The following is a 10,568-nucleotide window of genomic DNA, read 5'->3' as shown; positions in this document are numbered from 1 at the left end:
AAAATACGCCGAATTAGCATGGGAACGGGGCTCGCGTGCTAACCGCCACGCCGAGGCGACGGCCGCCGAGGCCCCACCGGGCCCAACGTCCAGCAGCTGGACCTTCGACGAGGCGACGAGGCGCAGCGCGGCGCAGCGCGGCGCAGCCATGAATTTTGAGAAGAGCGGCAAGAGCGGGTGCAAAGGCGCGCGGAGCGTGTGCAAGCTCTTATGCAGTTTTGCATTCGGCAGGCCAACAATCGCAAGAGAAAAGAAATGTTCCCGACTTCCACTGTTAAAAAGTAAGGGTAATTACGGAAAAAAATGTTTCGAAGCTCCGCCGGAAATTTCAACGCCTCGTTTTTTAAAACGGTATCGGATTCGTACTGTGCCTCCCGGAAAGTCTTTTAGAATGACGACTCCACGGTTTTTGAAATTTCCCAAAGATCGCAGGTAATTTTGATCCCAAAAAGGTATTCTCTAGACCTCAAGATTATTTTTCAGCAGTTAATTTGCATGCCGTGGATAAGATTGCTGATCGCGGGGGGAGTAATTACAAACATTTCATGCGCCTTTTGGTAGCGCGTGCGTGCCGACGGTGTGCCGACGCCCGACAGCCACTCACTGACTGCCTTTTGTTTTCATTCCTAATTTTTCTCTCTGCCAGTCCGGATTACATTATATTTGTTGTACGCTCCCCTCGCACTCGGTGGTCGTCTAAACGCTTGCTCGCCCGCAGCAGACACGTAAGTCAGAATTCCGGTTCAGCGCGTGCAATCACACCCGCAGCGGCGCTGGAATAGGTACGGGCAAAAACAGAAAAATGAGGGATTTTTTTTTTCTCGCTGGCGATTAGACGTCGAACACGGCGCCCTATGAGGCGGCCGAGGAGGTCGTCCGCAAAAACGCGCGCAAACAACGACGAGTAAATCACGAGGCAAATTACACGGCGTGGCTTGGCGGCTCGGCCTGCGGGCTGCCCACTCCGAACAGGGCTTTCGTCGCTCCGTCTCAGCCCTGCGGGATGCGCCGCAAGTGCGAGAGAGACAGAGTGACGAAAGCACTGTTCGGAATCGGTGCGCTGCCGCGCCGATGTTGCGCAAACTAGCCGACGTCTCAGGAGAGGCGTTCAAAGGCGCCAGCGGAGTTGTTAGGCCGCCCGGCCGCGCTGGCCGCCCTGCAGGGCCCTGGCGCGAAACGAGCACTCCGCTACTTACAGCGGCGCGGCGGGGGCACGGCCGGGCACGCCGCCCTCGGGGCCCTCGGGGCACTTACAGAGCAGAGCGGCAGCGCGCGTTCACTCACTGCCAATCCGTTGTTTCCAAATAAAGCACATATGGAAGCTGCCCAGGGAAGGTGACTGCCCCCACCCCTTCCTCACGGTCACAGCGAGGAACAACGCGCCGCGACCAGTCTGCGAGAGGCACGCCACGGCACGCCACCACCGGCCATTTACAGGCCATCATTTACCGCCGCGCCACACCACGCCCGATCGGAACGCCACGCCGCGCCACTCCACGCCCGATCTGAACGCCGCCCTCGACTGCCGCTGCCCGATTCAATAAAAGGAAAAGGCCCCCGTCATCCCGATAGTTGTGACGACGACGACGCGGAGAAACCGTTCCGGTGAGCCGAGCCGAGTCGAATAAAGCGCGTTTTGTCGGGAACAACGCAGAGCCGAGCCGAGCCGGTGCGGCACGCGGGGCAGGCCCTGCAAGAAGGCGCGGGCGCCTATTGAACCGACGCGTGCACCAGCAACATCACCACCACCACCACCACCGCAGCAGCAGCAACAACACGAGCTTTTGCATTCATTTCCAGAGGCTTCCAACAACAATGACGATTTCTATCAGAATTATTACACCGGAGGTCTATCTCGGTACACAACACACATACATTTACACAGGCGCGCGCGCGCGCGTGCACACACACACACACACACACACACACACACACACACACAGACACACAGAGGCGCGCGCTCACGTATGCCCCCTGCTCATTAGTCGCCTAATAAATAAGGGGGCAAGCGATACGCCCCGCGCGGCCTGATGGCGTTCTGATGGCTGTCTATATGCTCGCACTCACACTCACGCACACTGTCGCACACTCACGCACACACCTACGAGCACACACACACACACAGTGACACTCACGCGGGCGCAGGTCAGGCTTGGCTGTCCACTTGGCGTGGCGGTGCCATGGCGGTGCCATTGGCGCGCACGCCACAGTCATTGGGCGGAGCGAGATGTGTGCTTTGGCACGCGCGACGCCGAGAGGCCCGGGCCTCGGCAGCACGTCGACAACATTGTTGGCGGACGACGTCGCGACGTCGCGACACGGCAGCAGGAAGGCTTTCAAGGCGGCGGAGGCCAAATGGGTATCGAGGCGACCGGGTTTGACGAAATGAGACGCGCGCTTCGCGGAGACTTGCACGCACGGTGGGGTCGAAAGCAACGCACACATGTGTTTGTGTGTGTGCGTGTGCGTGTTGCAGTGGGTGGCGAACTGCTAACGACAGAGAAAGCGTTGCCGCCTCTATTCGATAACGGGACGCGTCATTACTGATACCGATTTGGTAGCGGGCCGGCCGCGCCACGCCACGGAGGCCGCGTCGGCGTCGCAGGGGGTATCACAGAAGCTTCGCCGAGCCCCCCAGGGGGCCCTGCTGGCGGCCCTGGCGGCCCTGGCGGGGTCCCCGGCAGGAGGGCCCCTCCCTGACGTACGTCGGCGGCGCGCCGTCGCACCGGTTACAGAACCGAGCAGCCAACGGGTGCCCGGCGGCGGCCCAGGGCCTCGGGCGGGGCCCGGATGAAGAGGGATCGTGGAATGTCCGAAAACGGGCGAATCCGCATTTTTCGGCCGCTGCCGGTCCCCCGCGGCGCGCGTGCCCTGGCGGTCGGTGTCCGGAGCACCACGACGCACAGTGGGCCAGAAGGCCGGTGGAGGCGGCCAAAACTCTGGGCGTGTCTTGAGATCCCAGAGTCGCTAAATGAGACTCGAACTAAACGTGTGACCCCACCAATGGATTCCTCGCACGGAGAGCAATCCGTTGGTGGGGTCACACGTCCGGTTCGCGGCCTGTTTAGCGACTCTGGAGCTCAAAACGCGTCTAGAGTTTTGGCCGCCTCCACCGGCCTTCTGGCCCACTGTGCGACGTCGCCGACAAAGTGCCGGCCGGCTTCAGCGGGGCGGCCAGGCGAGCGCGGCGCGGCGGGGAGGAGCGGAGCGCAGAGCGGCGCCCTGAGAGTAACGACAGTTTAATCTGTTCATGATTAAAAAGTGATATAGCCGCAATTGGTACAGTTGTGTAGTCAGTGGTTTGCCGAGAGTGCCCGCCCGCCGTGGTGGCGGCGCGGCCGAGGCGCGGCCTGGGTTCACAGTCACAGTAATCGCTAAATGAATTGTGAACGCCGCGGTGCCCCGGACGGCGACCCGAGCCGCGCCACGCCGCACCGGCCACGCCACGCCACGGCTGCCCCTAATCTGTTCTGTCCGGCCTTTTAGGGCTCTAGGCCCCCAGAATGTCAAAGTCCTTATTTGTTTCCAGGCGCCATCAATATCCAGTGTATCAAGATCGCCGGTCACCGCGAGCGGTGCGGTCACGCACCGATTTTTCACGGCCGTTTTGATGCCGGCCCGGCCAACGTGACCATTCACTTTGGAGGCATTTAGGGCATGAACGAAATAGATTAAGGTTAGTTGATTGGCGTGATGAATTTTTTTCCTAGAATTCAAATTTACCTTTGATTCAAAATGAAACCGTCGCATTAGGACGTCTCCATTCACAGCCGTTTTGGCCCCAACCTAATGGTCCCGCCACAAGCCGAAAACCCCTTAGGTTCTACAATTGCGATCATCACGAAAGCTTCGATCCTCAGCCTCTGACTGGTCAAGCTTCGGATCAGCTTCGGACGGCGCGTGCATCTACACCTTCCGGACAAGCGTTGTTGTTTCACTCTTAAAATAACGATTGTCGTGTCTCCCTCTTGTGCGTCGGCGTCGGCGGTGTCAGCGGCGTTCCCAGGGCGCGCGGGCCCCTCGTGATGTGCATATCGTGGACGTGCACGCACGGCGCGACCACGGATGCACGGCCGCCGCGTTTCACAAGGTTGTCTTCTAATTATCCACCCATTTTGCGCGTAAAATATCCAGTAGTATGCGCGTTTTGCTGCATGCCGTGCCGCAACGCGAGCACGAAGTGGGCGTGGAGAAACCCGCGCACTTGAAACTCGAAGGCGCGGCCAGCGGTAGCCGCACTGCCGCGCGGCGCTACGCGCTGCAAATGAATGGGGATTAGAGATGGATCCGGTGTCGGTAATGACTGGCTGCCGCGAAAGGCGCGCCGCTGCGGCCGAGGCTGGCTCGATATCACACGCGGCGCCTCGGATCGACTTATCGATCCAACGTATTTTGTGAACAAAATATTGACGTAGTACATCACTTAGAGGCTATATCAAATTAAGGAAATTCACAGTTCACAATTCACAATTCACAGTTGTTCACAGATAGGGTGAGGGGTGAGGCGGGGAGTATTCACAATTCACACTTCACAGCTCCCCGCCTCACCCCTCACCCTATCTGTGAACTGTGAATTGTGAATTTCCTTAACTTGATATAGCCTAAATCCCAAAATTTAAAAGAAAAAACTGAAAAAAGGTTAAAACATTTTTAGTGATTTTGAAATTAAGACGAAAAAGTTACAAGATGAAGAGTTTTAAAAATGTTAAAACAATATTTTTGAATATTAAAACCGTTGCGCTAAATTAAAAGATTTAAAGATTAACTTTGATTTAGGTCGATTTTGTCTGTAAATCATGTCAAGACTGGACATTTTTTTTCTGTTTTTGCGGGTTGAGATGCACCGCGGGGCGGGGCAGGCAGCAACGGAGGACGCGGCGGGCGTACGTGCGTTAACAATTGAGAGCGGGGCGCGGCGGGCGCGGCGGCGCGGTGCAGGCGGATCGTCGGCTGCCTGCGTTCTCCCCGTGTTGCGTGTGTCACGGCACGGCGCGGCTCGACACGGCACGGCGCGGCTCGGCTAATCCCTGTAACTCACGTCGTTGTTCGCGTGCAAGTATCCTTGTCCGCAAGACGTACAGGGCGGCGCGCAAGGGGGGAGGGAAAAAGAATTTTTTGAAACAAAAAGCCGCCATTTTTTTCAGAGACGTGAAAATGATAAACACCGCCCTGGTGGCCGGCGCCGCGTTATCGCACTTGTCGGGGTGCTGGGGCGCGGTGGGGCGCGCCATGCGTTTCGAAGGTTGCCCTTTCACAGGGATTCAAATTTTCGCGCCGTTACAAACGAGCTCGCGATAGCGCGCGCTCGAGGGAGGGAGGTGGTTGGTCGGCGCCAACAAACCCCTTGCAGTGCTTCGCGCTTCGCGGCACCGCGGCCGCGCCCAAACCACCACTGTCAAGAAGGCCGGTTTATTGAATGGTCCGGAGCGGACAGAGCCACGTGGGGCTCGAGCCGGCCTCAAGCCCGGCCCGTTCCAGGCAGTTCCAGGCCACTTCGGCGACGCGACGGCCGATAGATAGCGCGCGTGTCGCGTTCGACACGACGACCAAACCGGCCCAATAAAACGCGAGGGCAGGGCGGCAGGGCCCGCTGCCACCTCCGTAATGTACGGCCCGAAACGCGCTTCGCCGACACCAGCATCACTATTCAGATTCGCGTTCGGTTTCATCAAGCGCTTCGGTGTCACCACTAAAGCGGCCCATTCATTTTCGGATTTGTTGAGGACTTCAGCGACATGGCCAGTAGCAGGTCTGGTGGTCAGATTCACGGTCGGGTTCGCCAAGCGCTTTGAAGACGGAGCCACCGTCCACCAAGCACTGCTTGTGGTCACATTCACGTTCGGATTTGCCAAGCGCTTTGGTGACACGGCCACCAGCAACTCAGTGGCATATTCATGTTTGGATTCACCAAGCACACTGCTTCAATGACACCGGCTGCACGGCTGTGCCGTGGAGCTGAACAAGGAGGAGAAGGAGGCTCACCTGGGGCCTGGTGCGCCGGCGGCGACGACCCCGGCAAGATGCCTGGGGAGGATGAGGGAAGCTCCATGGCGCCTTTGCTGATGATATTGTTGTTGTTATTGTTGTTATTGTTGTTGTTGGTGACTGCAGCGACGCCGGTGTGGAGCCGCGGGGCCCCGGCGGGGCCCTCGTCGTCGGCCGGCGAGCAGCGGGGCGCCTTGGCCAGGCCGCAGCAGATGCTGGTGACGGAGAAGTCCGTGACGCACTTCCCGGTGACAGAGTTGGTCGTGGACGGGCTGGTCACCAACATGGTGACAGGGGCGGGGCTCCGGCCGGCAGGGGCGCGCGTCATGCAGCCACGGACATGCCGCCTGAGGACGCCGTCGAGGAGTCGGGCAGGGCGACGACCAGGAATCGCACGGGGGATGGCACACTGCGGGAGATGATGAGGCGCGGACACTGAGGGCTGGAGGGAGGTTCCGGAGGCACGCGCCGGTGGCGGGAAGGGTCACACTGCCGGTCACAACGAGCTTCACACTGCTGGTCACTGGGGGTCACTGAGGTCACTGAATCACTTTCACAGGTCACACTGGTCACACTGGCGGCACTACAGCGACTCGGCGCCGGCTTGACGCGGCGCTGGGACGCGGCGCTGGGAGGACGAGGACGGCCTGGCTGCGCCTTGGCTGCGCCTTGGCTGTGCCCTAGCTGCTCGCGGCGTGCGGACTGAGGGACCCAGCGCCTCGCCCCGCCTCGCCCCGACTCGCCACGGAGCGGCAGGTGCGCGGGGTGGGGCGTGGCGGGGCTTGGCGGGGCGTGGCGGGGCGTGGTGGGGCGGTCGCCTCGGGGGCGGGGCCTGCTGGGTGCAGGCAGGCGCGGTTGGGCGGCGGCAGGGCGGCGGCAGGTCCTTGAGGAGCACCGCGACGGTGCTGCGCCCGGTGGCGGCACCGCCAACACGACCGGCATGGGCACGGCGCGCACGGCGCGCACGGCCTGCATGGGCAGCCAGGGGCCGGCCGCGGCGCACGCAGGACGCGTCGCTGGCAGAGGGAGCAGCGACACAGTCACACGACGTTCATCTTTCGACTGGCATTCCCCCAGCATTAGGCTAGGTTAGGTCATTCATTCATTCATTCATTCATTCATTCATTCATTCATTCATTCATTCATTCATTCATTCATTCATTCATTCATTCATTCATTCATTCATTCATTCATCATTCATGATTAACTCATTTTGTTCATTCATCATTAACTCATTCAATTCATTTATGATTGACTCATTTAATTCATTCATCATCAACTCAATTAGTTCATTTATCATTAACTCATTGAATTCATTTATTCACTCGTTCATTTATTCTTTCAGTGAGTCATTCATGTATTAATTCGTTCTTGCATTGATTCATTAGTGCATCAGTCAATCTCTAGATGTCTTCCATAAAAATTTGAGCAATGTTATAGTTCGTTTAAGCAAAAAAATCTTTCTCCGTAGCACGTTTTTTAAATTAGCACATTTACTTGATAGTTAGATACAAAGAACAACCTTCGTGATGAGAAGAAAAAGTACGTTCGTTTCATGCTTACGCTATTTCTCCGTAAGAAAATTGGAGTGTGCCTTCTATTGCCAACAGTCAAGAGAACAGTAAGCTCTGCCCCTCTATCTTTTTATGGCCCAGAAAAATCGTTTCATTCGATCCTCCGACGTTTTTCAAGTGTCCGGAGAGGCATCTCCGGAGCGGGTGGCCGTCTCACGGGTGGAGCGAGCACGCCACGGCGGCACACCACCACCACACAAGAAGCGAGAAGCGGCCATTCACAGCGTCGCGAATCCAAGCCATCTTGCCGCGTCGCCCTGCCTGCGCGGCCTGCTCTGCCTCGGTGCGCGCGGCGGCGGCGCAGTGCGTCCGGGCAGTCCGGACTAGGGACCCTAGTCCGGACAGGCGAGACACTGCCCTGCCCGGCGCGCAGCGCGCAGTGCGCAGTGTGCTTCCCGCGCCATCGCCATGCCGGCGAGGCAGGCGGCAATGCGCTTGGCAAGCGCGTCGCGCCGGACGCCCCCACCCCGCCCACCCCCCCAAGCGCCGCGCCGCCCGGCCGCCCCCACCCCGCCCACCCCGGCCAAGCGCCGCGCCGCCCGGCCGCCCCCACCACGCCGCCGTGGGAGGAGCCAGGCCGGGCCGCAGCGAGCCGCAGCGAGCCAGTGAGCAGGGGGCGCCCGCGCCGCGCACGCCAATGGGCTTGCAAGCGAGGCGCTGGGCCCGGGGCGTGGCGGGGCGTGGCGGGGCGTGGCGGGGCGGGGTGGTTCAGGGCGGGGCGCGGCGGCACGCAAATATGGCGCCCCTGCACTTCCTTTTAGGATATTCTAGCTGAAATCGACACATTTTTTTCCCACGATTGGGAGACGGATTCTCAGCCTCCGCAGGAAGTCGACTTGGCGACGAGCAGTAACGAGCCCCTCTCCACGACACCGTGCGACGACACCGTGTGACGACTCTAACGAAGGGCAGCGATTCCGGAGCCTCGCGCGCGAGCAAGTCGACCTCGTTATCCCCGGCTCATCTCACTCTCAGTGGGGCGGAGGCTGCGCGACGCGGAAGAAAAAACCGCCAAGACAAAACAAACAAGGAGGACGGAAGAAAACGATAATGGTAATGTTATGAGGGTAATTATCGGAGCGCAAACGATTATTCTAACCTAACCGCACCAGAGGCAGTGTATCATTACAGTAGTCATGCGATTCGGAGCGCGCGCGTCACGACCATCAGAACGATGCGCGGAACGCCGCCAGTTCGCCCGCGGCCGTCACGACAACGCACACACACACACACACACACACACAAGAGGAAAAGAGGTCCATCGAGCAGGACCGCCGCCGCGGACATGGACACCGACCGCACTCGATGAGCTCAAAAGAAGAGAGAGACAGCGACACAATGTGAAGGGAACCATGCGGGGCAACAGAGACAGAGAGAGAGAGAGATTGGCGTGTTTGGAAACGTGTTTCTGTATGCTCACCGCCACTCGTGTCACGCGGCCGTCCTCGTCGCACATGTTCCTCTTGCTGTTAGGTTGTTGTTGTTGTTGTTGTTGTTGTTGTTGATGTGGGCGTGATTACCCTGATTGCCCGTCCACAAGGCTGCGTCCCAGTGGACTCACGGCATGGCGGCGCGGCCCGAAGGCGCGGAAGGGAAGGCAGCCGCCGACGCCGAGAGCCTCACAGTGGTGGGCCAGAAGACGAGTGGAGGTAACGAAAACTGTAGACGCGTTTTGAGCTCCAGAGTCGCTGAACAGAACTCGAACAGAACGTGTGACCCCACCAAAGGATGGCTCTCCGAACGAGGAACATTGGTGGGGTCACACGTACGGTTCCAGTCCTGCTTCGCGACTCTGGAGCTCAAAACGCTTTTGGAGCTTTGGTCACCCCCACCGGTGTTCCGGCCCACTGTGAGCCTCCTCTGGAAACCCACATCGGCTGCAGCCTCTTAAGTCATCGCCTACGTCGCACGGCGAGCGCCGGCACGGCACGGGGTAGGCCACCCTCACACAGCAGTGCCAGCGGGTTGCCTACCCGGGCTCCGTAAGGCGGTCTTGGCTGCCGGGATAGGCAACCCTCCTGCAGCAGCGCCAGCGGGTTGCCTACTCGGGTTTCGCAAGGCGCTCCAAACTCCGAGCTAGGTACGAATGGCATCAGAATGCGGTAAAATCGCTCAGAATTTGCACCGCCTTTGGGGAGTCGATAAAGTGTAGTCACCGCCGGAGGGTGGGAGAAGCACTCGATTTACAGCGCTCTGGCTGCGACACGCGCGTCCCTTCCACCGTAAGTTTTGGAGACGCCGCTGCCGCCGCGCGTTTCAGCGCCCTGTCGATCCACTGGCACGACCGTGCGCACTTTTCGGTTTCCATTCACGCCAAGAAGTGTCAGCAGCGGCGGTGCCGTCGGGGCGAGTGAGACATTCGCGACTCGACTATTCTCCATTCTCTCATTTCCGCGGCTGCTTCGTATTCCAGACGCGAGTCCGGCGTCCAAATAGATTCCGAAACAACGTTGTATTTATTAGCAAGAAATGCGGGCCAGTCTTAACTCTTGTTAGGGGCAACACACTACACTAACAAGAAAAACATCACCGAAAAAAAAGTAAGACAAAATTGAAGCAGCAGAAAATCGTAAAGTCACGCATCGGCGCGCTCCACTGTCCGTGGAAGCAACGGCGCCGCCGCCGCCGCGGCGCAGCGCTGCGCGAAGAAGAACCACGCGAAAAAAACTCACTCTCGTAAATTCGAAAAAGCGATTTAAAATGCTGATTGCGCCCGGCCCAGGCCGCCGGCCGTCCGCTGGGCGTTATTCTAGGCGGGGGAGTGCTGGCAGCGGGACGGGCGGGCGATGCAGGCACCGCCATGGCCGCCGTTGCGTGGAGGCACACAGTGGGCCAGAGGACCGGTGGAGGCGGCCAAAACTCTACACGCGTTTTGAGCTCCAGAGTCACTAAATGGGACTCGAACTGAACGTGTGACCCCACCAACGGATTCCTCGTTCGGAGAGCAATCCATTGGTGGGGTCACACGTTCGGTTCGAGTCCCATTTAGCGACTCTGTAGCTCAAAACG

General features: G+C 59.1%; 1 protein-coding gene across 1 annotated transcript in view; it reads right to left on the bottom strand.

Moving 5' to 3' along the window:
* LOC117642197 (paired box protein Pax-6-like) overlaps positions 1-6,673 on the bottom strand; it is a 38,514-nt gene extending 31,841 nt beyond the window's left edge. The window contains exon 1 of the mRNA XM_034380134.1: positions 5,983-6,673. Within this exon, the coding sequence (XP_034236025.1) occupies positions 5,983-6,313 (331 nt within the window). The 5' untranslated portion in view covers positions 6,314-6,673. The remainder of the gene's footprint in view (positions 1-5,982) is intronic.
* Positions 6,674-10,568: the final 3,895 nt, after the last annotated feature.

This window comes from Thrips palmi, unplaced genomic scaffold (assembly GCF_012932325.1).
Source record: "Thrips palmi isolate BJ-2018 unplaced genomic scaffold, TpBJ-2018v1 HiC_scaffold_16, whole genome shotgun sequence".
NCBI classification, from domain to species: Eukaryota; Metazoa; Arthropoda; class Insecta; order Thysanoptera; family Thripidae; genus Thrips; species Thrips palmi.
This window is presented reverse-complemented; position numbering and strand designations above follow the sequence as displayed.